This window comes from Macaca thibetana, chromosome 2 (assembly GCF_024542745.1).
Source record: "Macaca thibetana thibetana isolate TM-01 chromosome 2, ASM2454274v1, whole genome shotgun sequence".
Lineage (NCBI taxonomy): Eukaryota > Metazoa > Chordata > Mammalia > Primates > Cercopithecidae > Macaca > Macaca thibetana.
Window position 1 is genome coordinate 145135451 of NC_065579.1, and position 13091 is coordinate 145148541.

A 13091-nucleotide genomic window follows, 5' to 3' on the forward strand; every position below is an offset into this window, starting at 1 on the left:
AGCGACGGCGGCGGCGGCTACGGGGAGGGACCCTGGGGCCGCGGGCGGGTCCTGGAGGGCGCGGGCGGCGGGACCCGCGGGCGGCGGGGCGGGGCCCGGGACGGCCAGGGACAGGCGGGGGTCCCCGGGGCGGGGCGGGGCCGGGGCGGGGAGTGAGGGCGTGTCCGCAGCGTAGCCGCCCCCGCCCCGCCCCCGGGCTGCGCGGCGAGGTTGAGCCGGGCCCGGGCGCCGGGGCCGGGGGCGGCTGGCGCGGGCAGGAAGCGCCTCGCGGCCCGGGCCCGCCCCCCGCCTCCCGCCGCCTCCGGGCTCCCGGTTCCTGGCCGCGCCGCGCCCCATGCACTCGCCGCGCCGCGCAGCCCGCGCACGCCCGGATGGCTCCTCGCGCCGCGGGCGGCGCACCCCTTAGCGCCCGGGCCGCCGCCGCCAGCCCCCAGCCGTTCCCGACGCCGCCGCAGTACCCGGTGCCGCTGCTGTTGCTGCTGCTCCTGGGGGCGGCGCGGGCCGGCGCCCTGGAGATCCAGCGTCGGTTCCCCTCGCCCACGCCCACCAACAACTTCGCCCTGGACGGCGCGGCGGGGACGGTGTACCTGGCTGCCGTCAACCGCCTCTATCAGCTGTCGGGCGCCAACCTGAGCCTGGAGGCCGAAGCGGCCGTCGGCCCGGTGCCCGACAGCCCGCTGTGTCACGCTCCGCAGCTGCCGCAGGCCTCGTGCGAGCACCCGCGGCGCCTCACGGACAACTACAACAAGATCCTGCAGCTGGACCCTGGCCAGGGCCTGGTGGTCGTGTGCGGGTCCATCTACCAGGGCTTCTGCCAGCTGCGGCGCCGGGGCAACATCTCGGCCGTGGCCGTGCGCTTCCCGCCCGCCGCGCCGCCCGCGGAGCCCGTCACGGTGTTCCCCAGCATGCTGAACGTGGCGGCCAACCACCCGAACGCGTCCACCGTGGGGTTGGTGCTGCCTCCCGCCGCGGGCGCGGGGGGCAGCCGCCTGCTGGTGGGCGCCACGTACACCGGTTACGGCAGCTCCTTCTTCCCGCGCAACCGCAGCCTGGAGGACCACCGCTTCGAGAACACGCCCGAGATCGCCATCCGTTCCCTGGACGCGCGCGGCGACCTGGCCAAGCTCTTCACCTTCGACCTCAACCCCTCCGACGACAACATCCTCAAGATCAAGCAGGGCGCCAAGGAGCAGCACAAGCTGGGCTTCGTGAGCGCTTTCCTGCACCCGCCCGACCCGCCGCCGGGCGCACAGCCCTACGCGTACCTGGCGCTCAACAGCGAGGCGCGCGCGGGCGACAAGGAGAGCCAAGCGCGGAGCCTGCTGGCGCGCATCTGCCTGCCCCACGGCGCCGGCAGCGACGCCAAGAAGCTCACCGAGTCCTACATCCAGCTGGGCTTGCAGTGCGCGGGAGGCGCGGGCCGCGGCGACCTCTACAGCCGCCTGGTGTCGGTCTTTCCAGCCCGGGAGCGGCTCTTTGCTGTCTTCGAACGGCCCCAGGGGTCCCCCGCGGCCCGCGCAGCTCCGGCCGCACTCTGCGCCTTCCGCTTTGCTGACGTGCGAGCTGCCATCCGCGCTGCGCGCACCGCCTGCTTCGTGGAACCGGCGCCCGACGTGGTGGCGGTGCTCGACAGCGTGGTGCAGGGCACCGGGCCGGCCTGCGAGCGCAAGCGCAACATCCAGGTACACCCGGGCGGCGGCAGCGCGGGCGGCGGCGGGGGCGGCGGCGGGAACCGAGTGAGTCGTGAGCTGAGCGGGTCACAGGTGGGAGCGCGCAGAGACCCAGATGTACGGGGAACCCAGGTGTGCACGAAAGAATACAGGTGTCCCCAGAGGAGTACTGCCGGCGCCTGTATGGCCCAGGTGGGCAAGTGCAGGGACTCAAGTGAGTGCTGGCTCACGGGCGCGCATACCTAGGCGTACTGGGAGGGGTCCAAGTTACCACAGGTACCCAGGTGCGCATAAAGCTCAGGTGTGCACGTGGGGGTCACAGATGCATGCTGAGGGCGCAGTAATTGACTGCATACCTGACCAAATGTGTGTTCTGGGGCCACAGGGTGAGCCTGTCAGAGCTACCATTGCACGTTGGTGATGCCTGCATGGGTGTGGCAGGTGTGCAAGGAGGCACACAGGGCCCTGCAGATGTCTGCATGGACTTGTGTGCCAGCAAGCTGGGGCCTGAAGACGCATAGGGCAGATAGGTGTACTGCAGAGACACTGGTACAACAGGACAGAACTGGGTGTGCAGTGGGACGTGCGTGGCAGGGGACGCAGGTATTTGGGCTTGAGTCGGTACTCTGAGAAGGCCGCATGGTTGGCAAACAGGTGTGTGCCTGAGGCCAACTTTTATTCACCTATTCTGCAACTATTTCCTGAGCACCTAGTATGTACCAGGTGTGGGAGTCTGGGGTAAACAAAAGCACTTGTGGAGTGCCAGCCAGGGGCATCATATGTCACAATTCCCAGTTCTCAGAACAACCCTCTCAGGTAGCCTCTATTCTCATCACATTTTACAGATGAAGAAACAGGTGCAGAGAGATTAAGTAACTTGCTGAGGATCACACAGTTGGGCACTAGTAGAGGTGGATTTGAATCCAGCCTGTCTGGCCTCAGCATCTATGTTTTAAACGTCCAGCCTTTGCTGCCTTCTGGACTTGGATCTTAGAGTGTGTGTGTTTTGGGGGAGTCCCAGGCAGCTGGGGTGGGCAGATGCCAGGGCCAGGAGAATGGAGGGATGTGAACAGGGGTGTTTTGGGGGCAGGAGAGGGCCGTGGGGCTCAGTGGGGAATGAGGAGGAGTCCAGGCGGGTATGGGGCCCAGGTGTCTGAGGCTGGGTTGGACAGTAGCAAGGCGGGCCAGGTTGAGAGGATCAGCATGTGTGTTGACATGACAAGGGTATGGGAGGGGACTTGGTATGGTTCCCCTAAAGGAAGTTCATGGCAAGGGATTGCTCCTCACACTGGCTTTGGGAGCCGAGTCAGTTCATCCCCATGGTTCACCTTGAGGAATGAGGCTCCAGAATGACACTGGGGCCTTTCCCACACCCTCCACCCATCTGAGTCTGGGGAGCCCGCTTCAGCTCCACTGCCTGCCATTCCCTTAGGAAGCTGCATCTCCATCAGCAAAATTCAGAACTCAGCCTTCTCGTGGTGATCCCGAGCCTTTCTTGGGGCCCCACCCTGTCCCTTCTCCGTGGCTGTGACAAGAATTTCATGAGATTAACCATTCTCCTGTGGGTGGGCCCAACACTGGGGCTTTGAGAAAATGCAGATTCCTTCTTCTGAGGTCGAGGTCGGGCTCCCATGACTGCCCACCATCTGGCTGGCCACCCTGAAAGTAAAGGTCACAGTGGGTGAGCAGAGCAGACAGTCCATGGGTGGTGGGGCTGCTTGCCCAGTGCCATGGTTGGTTCATCCACCATCTCCACCCCAGAGCTTCATCTCCCAAGCACCTGTGTTTGGCACTGGGGGTCTCAGTGGGGAGTCGCTGCACGGAGAGAAGTGTCCTGTGGGCTGAGGGCCTTCCTCCAGTAGTTTCAGGCCCTGTGTCCGGGCCCTTTGGTGTGAGCTGATCTGTGGGATTCCTCAGGCCAGCCCAGGGTTCCCTCCCCCTCTGGCAAGAACTGTTCTGGTTCCCACGGTCTGGTCCCTCGGTGCAGTGACTCACCCAGCTGAGGGGGGCTGGGGCTTCTCTACCTAAGGGGACAGGGCCTCTCCAGGGACACAACCCCAGGACAGAGTGGCCAAGGGCCTCTTCCCCACCCCAAGGCCACAGATTCCGGCTGCGGCCTTCCTTGGTCACCCTCCCTGTTTTCCACACCCTTCTCTTCTTCCCCGTGCCCGCTGTGGGCACAGGCCAGTGCCACTTGGTGGTATCTCCCAGAGGTGCTCAAGGTCCCCGTTCTGGGCCTCTAGCATGGGCAGGGGTGGGGGAGGGATGATTATTCTTGCTCCAGGCTGTTGCCAGCTACACAGGGACAGATTCAGAACCTAGACTTTGCATCAGGCTGCTTGGGTTCAAGTCCCACTTTGTCACTTCCCAGCTGTGTGACCTTGGCCAAGGAACTTAACCTCTCTGGGCCTCAGTTTCTTCATCTGTGAAGTGGGGACAGTAAAAGCAACCCTTATCCCAAAGCATTGTTTTAAGGACTAAATGAATTGATAAATGCAGCTGAGTGTACCCAGTACACAGCAAGCACTAAGCAGATGGCAGCTCTTCTTGTTATTACTCTGGAGGACATTATTAGCACAGTCTCTGCTTGGTCCTGGAGAGCAGTCACCTAATCTGGCTTGTTCTGCAGCCGTAAAAACCCCACCATCTCCTACTTCTAGCCCCATAGACATTTAGTAACTCTGTTGTGAGCCCAGCCCCATGCTGTGCCCTGGGGAACCAATGGCAACTCACTTTGTTTCTACTCTTATGGGCTGGGCAGGTGAGCCGAGGACAGATGTGTGACCAGGCACTTATACACAGGGCAATGTGTGCTGCAAAGGGAGAATGAGGGTGGAGGGAGCACAGTGGAGGGGGCAGAGGAACGGGAGGCAGCCAGGTGAGGCCGGAGAAGACGAAAGGGGTCCAGGCTAAGGGAGCAGCCTGTGCAAAGGCCTAGAGGTAGGACGGGCAAGTGGGCTTGAGGGGGTCTGCGTGGCCCGGTGAGTAGAGTGGGAAGCACATGACACAAAGGCCAGGGAGGCCCGGGGAGACTGTCCTGGGGAGCCTGGACTTTTTCCTGGAGCCCTGGGAGCCGTGAAGGGTTTTAGCCGGAGGAGTGGCGTGGTCTCAGCGGGCACCTGAGTCTCCCTGCTGCAGAAGAGGAATGCTCATGAATACCTGCCTCTGAGGGCTATTGGGGGTATTAAATGAGATCATTTATGTACCTGGCACCTGTTTGCAATGACTGCAATTCTTCTAAATATTATTTTAGAAAGCCCCTAGGTAGCGGGTGAGAAGGAGCAATGGAGGAGGGAGAGGGGTTGGGAGGCTGAAGCTGCCTCCCAGGAATGGATTCCTTCACTCAGTCACAAATATACCTTGAGCACTTACTGTGTGCCAGGCTCTGTGGTGGGTGCCAGATGGCAGTGGGGAGATGGGGCCGGCCTTGTTCTCTGGAGACACGGCTGGCCTGGTCTGCAGCAATGCTGAGGGCTTGGAGGGTGGCAGGTGAGCTCTGGACAGATTTGGGGGCTGGGATGCAGCCCCAGCGGTGGGGAGTGATGGGATGGAGGAGCAGAAAGTTGCCCAAAGTCAGGCTCAGCAACAGGATAAATGTTGGTGCCCATGGGATGGGGCATGTGATGTGGTACCTCTGGGGAAGAGGATGAGTTTGGTCTGGGGAGCACCAGGGGCCTAGAATCCTTTTTTCTCCTGGTCCCATCTGGCCAGATTTCTCTGGCACTGGCACTAGGTGGCTTGGGTGGGGCTACACGCGGGGCAGGACCCCAGGGCCGAATGACCTGCAAGTGAGGCAGCTCATCCAGGCCTTTGGAAACCCAGCCTCTCGCTCCTGCTTGAGGGTCTCATGAAGAACCCTGGGGCTTGGCAGGAATCCCTCGAGCCGCCCACAACTCCAGAGCCTGGGTCAGGATGGCCTCCCACAGTCTGGGTTCCCAGCTGGCAGGACTTGCCCTCTGCCCTTCGCCTTCTTCCTGAGAACCCAAAGGGAGAAGCCGCTGAAGTGTGCGGCCAGAGATAGAGAACCTCGGTCCCTGCAGCCCTCAGAAGTCCCCAACTTTGTCCCTGATTGTTTTCAACGTATTTGGGGCAGTTAAGATATTTTGAGAGAAAGGGAGTGAAGAAATTCGCCTCCATTTCGTGGAGCTTGGATCCCTTTCCTCAAATCACAGCCTGTTTGGAGTGCAAGCCAGTTGGGAAGTTGTTGAGTGCCACTGGTCGGGGAAACTGAGGCACAGGGTCACCCAGCAAGGTGGGGCAGGCTGAGTCTACCTTCCTTTCCCAAGTCTTTCTCCCCAACCTATGAATGACCGTAATATTTGTATTTTTAAAACAAAAGGAATACCAACAGGCAAATGTCAGTGCAGCATTTTCAAGGTGTCTTTTTATAGTAAAGGTGGAAAAAAAAAATCAGGCAGTTTTAAACTGGCATGCGGTGGGTGGGTGCACGTCGTCAAGAAGGCATTTTTTTGCACCAATTTAGGGGCTGAGATGCCAGGTGGGGGCGGAGGGAGAGAGAGCTTCCAAGATGGGCTTTACATTTGGGTTTGGGCTGGGGGCTGGGAGTGAGCTCCCAGTGACCAAGGGTGCAAGCAGAGACACTTGTCAGGATTTAGGAGAGGGGGTTCTAGGAGGGTTGGCTGAGATGACTGGCCTGGAGACACAGATAGGGCTTGGACCAGGAGACATCCCTCCCAGCCCTGAGAGTATCGCGACCCCCAGTATGTACGTGGGCATACAGCCTATAAGCTGTGAGTGCCAGGGCCAGTCATTTACCCTCTGTGGGCCTCATTCTTTCTCATTATAAAACAGGTCTTATGCCTCCCTCCTAGCATGTGGGTAGATTAAAATCTCAGGGGTGGCTCTCTCAGCCTACTCTGGCTTAGGAGCTGCCCATAATAAAAAATAAATACATAAAATAAAATCTCACATGCAGTGCCCAGGAAATGGCAGGCACAGGTTTTAGTATCAAGAGGGAGAAAAGACACCAGAAAAAATTGGCCTCAGTGGACAGAAAAAAATGGTTCAGAGGAGGGAGGGTCCGGGCCTTGAAGGAGATGAGATCAAATAAGGCCTGAAGGCAGGCATGGGTGAGTGAGACACGGGCTCAGTGAGGGTGCGTCGGGTGCTGTCCCAGCCGCAGCACAGAGGCTGAGATGGAGAGAGTGGGCTCTAGTGCCCGGGCTGAGGAGTCCAGTGCAGCACTGTGTTGAGGGCAAGAGGCCTGTGGGCTCCCTGGAGTGAATAAAAACCGCCGCCGAGCTCACACTCTGCAGGGCTTTTACAAGCATCTATGTGGTTGACCTCATGGCTGCCCCTCCCCTGGTCAGGCAGACAGTGCATCATCATCATCCCCAGCTTACAGAAGGGGAAACTGAGGCCCAGAGAGAGGAAGTGACTTGCCCTGGCTCACACAGCTGGGGAGTGGGGGTCTGGATCCGCAGATAGAAGCAGGAGTCCGCTTCCGGGTGGCTGGTGAGCTGGGAGCTCTCTGTGGCGGGGAATTCTGCAGTTCCCCCTCCGGCTGAGCCATAGAGATTCAGGCAGGGCCCATTGTGACAGCAGTGACTCAGGCTGGCTGGGGCATCTGCAGAGGCCAGGCCACACACTGAGGGTAGGGGCTGACCCAGCCTCCTGAGGAAGTCGGGGGAGGCAGGGAACATCTAGTTGCATTTGTCTGAAAATGCGATCATTGGCCTCTGGAAGGAGTGAGCCCCTGGCCCTTTGGGTGTGCAAATGAGAGATGTGGGTTCAATGGTCAGGGTGAATGATGGTCCACCCAGGAGGGTGAGTGGAGGATCTGTCAGCGTCCTGGATATGCCCACAGTAAGGCCTTCCACAGCCAGGCAGGCGCACAGTGCTAGGTGAGTGCAGGACCCTGGGGCCAACTTCCCAGATTCAAATCCTGCCTCTGCCCCTTCCTGGCTGTGGAAAGTCCTATCCCTTCTCGGAGCCTCCATTTCCCCATCTGTAAAGTGGGCTCAGTGCAGGGAAGACTGGGGTGGCCTGGCGGCATTCATCAAGGGCCATGCTGCCTGGGGCCCTGCAGAAACACCCTCTGCAAAGTCCGCTTCACCCGCCTGTGACTCCCGGTCTCCATGGAGATTAAGGAAACCAGCTGGGTTCCATGTCCTGGTTGCTGCCATGAACAAAGGCACATGGCATGTACTGGTACAGGAGCGGGAGGGCAGGAGCCCCGGGAGAGAGTGGTCCCTTCCCCTTCCTGGGCCTCCATTCTTCGACTCTGGAGTTGGGCCATGAAGTGGCAAGGAAGCCTTCCCTCTGACATCAGAGCTGCCCCGTCATGTCATAGCTACTGTGGTTGTTGCTTGAGAACTTTCTCTGTGTTGGCCCTTTGCAGAGCACTTTACATATCTTTTAATCCCCCCGAAGTTGAATGAAATGAGTGTTATCCCCAGTCTACAGAAGAGGAAGCAGAGGCCCAGAAGGGTTAAGCATCTTGCCTGAGGTCGCACTGTGGTGGGTGACTGTGGTGCTCCAGGTGGAGCAGGCTTCTGGCTGCAGCACCTGTGATCCCTCATTCCTCCAAAAACTTTGACCGAAGAGGTGTGAACCAGAGGCTGTTGGAAGGGGTGAATGGGCCCATTTTAAAGATGAGGAAACTGAGACCCAGGGAACTTCTGCCCCCGCCGAGGCCCCTGTGAGAAGCAGTGAGGGCCTTTCAGGGTGGCCTGCAGAGCTGCCCAGCCCCAGCACCCATCATGGTCCTGGGCTGGGGTTGGGACGACCCCCTGGTGTGGACTCCTGCTACTGGGCCTGTAGCTATATCCACCTTCACACACCAGAGGCCAGCACCTCCTTGGTAACATCGCATGCTCGTCCAGGCTCTCTAGAGTGTGTGAGTATGGGAGGAGGCTCAGCTTGTTATAGGACAGCTCCCAAGAGGGACAAATCGGACACTCTCCAGGAGCCCCAAGAATGGCGAGGGAGGAGGGCATGACAACAGACAGGTGCTGCACGCTGACTAGCTCATCAGAGGAGTGCGGGAGGGCTTCCCAGAGGAGGGGAGGTTGGAGCAGCACTTGACAGATGGGGCTGGGGAAGACATTCCAGGCAGAGGACACGGTGGGGGCAAAGGCTCAGAGATGTTGGAATGTGGCTTGGGTAGCAGGCCTAGGGGAAGCTGAGAGTGTGCTGGGCCTTGCCTGCAGGCTGAGGACTTGGATGCTGTCCTGTGGGCTGTGGGGAGCCAGCAGGGCCTTGGGGAAAGGAGAGACATGGCCGATCTGGTTCCAGAAGGGACCCTGTGGCTGCTGGTCCGTATTGGCCCTGCCAGGTACTGGCAGGATCTGGAGGCACAGGCGCTCACCCGGAGTCCCCACTGTGTCTGGACCAGGTGACTCCCGAGGGCCTCTCCAGCTCTGACAGCCATGTGGGGATTGCCATGGAAACCAGCCGGTTCCCGAGTAGGGACAGGCCCAGAAAGTCTCTGAGTGCCAGCCACGTGGACTTGGATCCTCACTGCCCGCCGAGTGCAGCCGTTTTCTTCTTTCCAAAGGCCATGTTTGAGCCAGGACCAAACCAAACAGGCTGCCCAGACAGGCGTCCAGTGGCAGGGGCCCTGCTCCGCCCTGCTCAGCTGATACTCGATGTAGTCAAGATCTGGGGGCCAGCACCAGCGGGGGCCCTCCCCGCCCAGTCCACCGTCCTTTACCCTGAAACTTGATAAATCATGCACTAGAGGGGGAGGGAAACTCGCAGCTCCATTACGAGGCCCGGCAAGGCCCCAGTGGGGCGTTAATCACGTAGCACTTTATGCTCTGATGGGTAAATAATGGGGGCGGGGGGAGTGGGCGCCGGCAAAAGCCTTGGGGTGGAGGCCAGGCCTAGGAAAGTGGCCAAACCCTCTTGCCTGTGCCCTTCTCCAGCCTCTGCCCACTCTCTGTGAGGTGACTGAGCTCTCTAGAAGTGGCCATCACCTTGATGGGCCTCAGTTTCCCCAGCTCGAAACCCAGGGTTTTTCCAGCTCCAAGCAGCTGATTTCCCAGCAGCCATTGGTGACTCCCGGCAGAGCGGCGGGTGGGGAGGCTGTGGTTAAGGGCAGGGGTATGGAGCCTGCTGGCCTGCACTGGAGGCTTGGATCTAGCCGTTCCGGCTGTGTGCCCCTGGGCAAATCACTTCAACTCTTGTGCCTCAGTTTCCTTTACTATAAAGCAGCATCAGCTCTTTCAGGGTGTGATGAGGGTTGAATGAGATAATACAGAAAGAGGTCTCAGCACAAAGCAGACTGCACACAGCTGCTTGCTACTGTCACTCTACTGTTACTGTGATAAAGCTGTCCCTCCCCATCCTGGGGCTGGGCCTCTGAGCTGGGATGTGGGCAGCTGGAGAGAGGGCCCCATTGTCACCTCTGTGTCCCCAGCACATGGAATCCAGCCCGGAGATGTTTGCGCAAGGCTGCAAGCAGCCCTGCCTTCTTGGCCGTGTCCACAGCGGTCGTGCGATGACTCTGGGACCAGCGGTAGAGTCCTGCTGCAGAGCACAGCCTGCGGCCAGGCATACAAGCTGGACCCGCAGGAGACCAGGGGCTGGGGAGGAGGGTGTGAGATCGAACCTCCAAGACCTCCCAACCCCAGGAGGGAAGTGCCAGTGTTCCCTGGAGAGGCAGCTATTTCTTGGCTCTTGGACTGGAGTCCCTTCAGGGGAGGAAGCTGGGAGGGAAACTGTTCCAGGGCTTGGAGAGACTGGCTTCGTGCTCTGCCCCTCCTGCTGGGGGGAGGGAAGCCTTTTCCCTGGGCCAGGGAAGAGCCGCTGCCTGCCCATCCCACTCTGTGCTCCTCTGGGACTCAGGGGGCGGGGAGCTGGAAATGGGGCCAGGCTGGGCCGGAATGAGAAACAGCTTCAAGAAGGGGGAGCTGGGTGTCTGGGGGCTGTGTCCAGCTAACTAAACAATGGCTGCTTGAGTCAGCGACTGTGGCGGTGGTTCCCAGGCGCCAGGGCAGACAGGCCGAGGCCAGAGCTCCCACTACTACGTCCTTGGTGAGGGCGGTGTGGCCAATCCAGCCTCGGATGCTTTGACTTCAGGAAGCGGTGGAGTGGCTTGTCCCTGTCCTCGGGAGCTCCCGAGCCTCTGCTCTGTGGCCTGCGTAGATAATTGGGAACATTTATTGAGCACCTACAGTGCTTAGCATTGAAGGCGCCTATGAGCTCAGTCCTTCCATAAGCCCCAGGTGGTGGGTGCTGTTGCTGTCTCATTTTACAGATGTGGAGGCTGAGGTTCAGAGGGGATGGTGCATCCCACAGTGAGATCAGAGCTGTGAGACTTAGCAGTCATGAGCCTCAGTTTTCTCATCTGTAAAATGGGTACACAGCAAGTGTGTGTGTGTGTGTGTGTGTGTGTGTGTGTGTGCACGCGCGCGCGCTATAAGGTGCCCCCAGTAGCTGTAGTGTCTGTCACACAGTAGGTCCTTAATCCAGCCAGTCCTGTGACCTAAGCCTAGGGCTTGGCCTTCCAGGCTTGTTCTTCCGCTTGTTTGGGGCGGGTGGGCAGATCATGCCCAGGTTGTGTGGCGGTCCTCAGGGCAGCCTGACTGGCTGGCTCCATCCCTTCCAGATGGTGTCCAGCTGGCCTGAATAACCTCAGAGCCCTGGAGCTGGGTGACGCATCTCCTCCAGAGGGGTCAGGGAAACCAAGGCAGGCCTCCCCAAAGGGTCTGCCGGAGCTGCTGTGTCCTTTGCCGTTTGTCTGAAGTCTCTGCTCCTCTCTGTGCCTTGGTTTCCCCGACATGCTCCTCCAGGCTGCTTTTCCTCTGTGGCTAAGGCCAGGCTTCCTGACCATGGTGCTAGGCCTGGTTGGCCATCTTCTCCCCACGGCCCCTCCAGGAAGCCTCTTGGTCACCCCTGAAGGCGCTGGTATTTCCTTTCTCAGCAGCAGGTGGTTTCCTCCCTGGCATGGGGGCTGCTGCCAGAGGCCACCCAGGACCGAGTCCGTCCTGCCCCTCCCAGGGCTGGCACACAGTGGGCACGTGGCTCATTCCTTGCCTCAGTTTACTCTCAGCGGAGGTGTCAGCTTGCACAGTGTTCTGAGAGGCAGCGCGTGCTGAAGTGGAAGGAGCTGGGGTCTGGGAGTCACAGGTGTGGCTTCATACTCTGGCCTGGCTGTGTGCGGCTGGGCTGCTGGACTGAGACTGGACACAGTCCATGGGCCACCACTGAGCCCATGCCACATGGGCTCCACTCAGGGGAGCCCAGGAGGACTGGCCCTATCTGGGCTGTCCAAGCTAAGGGAGGAGTTGGCAGGGACGGGAGTTGGCAGGGACGGGGGCCACAGAGGTCAGGGCCAGATTGAGTGGGGCTTTAGGGGCCCAGGAGCAAAGTTTGGATTTGCGTTGACAGCACTAGGGAACCATGGGAAGCTGTTGAGCTGCACAGGAGATGTGACCTGCTTTGTGAGTTTTTTTTTTTTTTTTTTACAAAATAAACTTTTTTACTTTGGAATAATTTTAGATTTTCAGGAAAGTTACAAAGATAGTACAGACAGTTCCTGTATACCCGTCCCCTAGTTTCTCCCATTGCTAACATCTTACCATTACCGTGGTGCATTTGTCAAAACTAAGAAGCCAACATTTGTTCTTTACTCCCAACTAAACTCCAGACTGCACTCCGCGAAGGTCTGCTTTCTTTTCCAGGAGCCCACGTTGCATCAAGCGCTTTGCAATTTTAAAAGCTCTCTTTGGCTGCCGCAAAGGATGAATGGGAAGGAGCTCAGCTTTGGGAGGAGGAGTTGGGGGGTCCAGACAGCCCAATCCCCGGCCAGGATGTATTGAGCTACGGTCACCTTGCAGTCTTTTTACTTTTATTTTTTTGAGACAGGGTCTCTGTCACCCAGACTGGAGTGCAGTGGTGAAATTATAGCTCATTGCAGCCTTGACCTTCAGGCTTCAGGCGATCCTTCCACCTCCGCCTCCCAAATTGCTGGGATTACAGGCGTGAGCCATTGTGCGCCTGGCCCACCCTGCAGTCTTAATACCCCAAAGTGATCGTGTGCTTTCAGCTCTGCGGCTAATTTCAGCTCTGTGGCAAGGAAATCTGACTTTCCCAGGATCATAAACAGTCAAACACTTGAGGCAGGAAGGTGCCCTCACTTCTCAAGCGCAAAGCCTCCACAGCCAGTATAGTAGCCGTGTAGTCTGTACCTGGGACGGAACCGCTGGATTTTGCAACCTGCCACAGCACCCACTGTTAATGCCGCATCCTTTTCATAGTGCCACCTGCGGTGGGTCTGTGGCAGGATGTGAGGCCTGAGAAGCCAGGCTCTTGAAACTGTCCTTCCAACTGGCTTCCTGGGGAGAGAAAGTCAACACAATTACAGCTGGTAGTAAAATCAATATGTCAGAGTTTTAATGGGAGAGTGGGCAGAGCAGAGCTTTGGCCCCAGGAGGGAGCCAGCTGGAGGGGGAG

At 59.2% G+C, this 13091-nt stretch overlaps 1 protein-coding gene across 1 annotated transcript in view; it reads left to right on the forward strand.

The window, feature by feature from the left end:
• Nucleotides 1–371: 371 nt before the first annotated feature.
• The window catches only part of PLXND1 (plexin D1), a 51848-nt gene continuing 39128 nt past the window's right edge, over nucleotides 372–13091 (forward strand). Inside the window, exon 1 of the mRNA XM_050781564.1 lies at nucleotides 372–1682. Within this exon, the coding sequence (XP_050637521.1) occupies nucleotides 372–1682 (1311 nt within the window). The remainder of the gene's footprint in view (nucleotides 1683–13091) is intronic.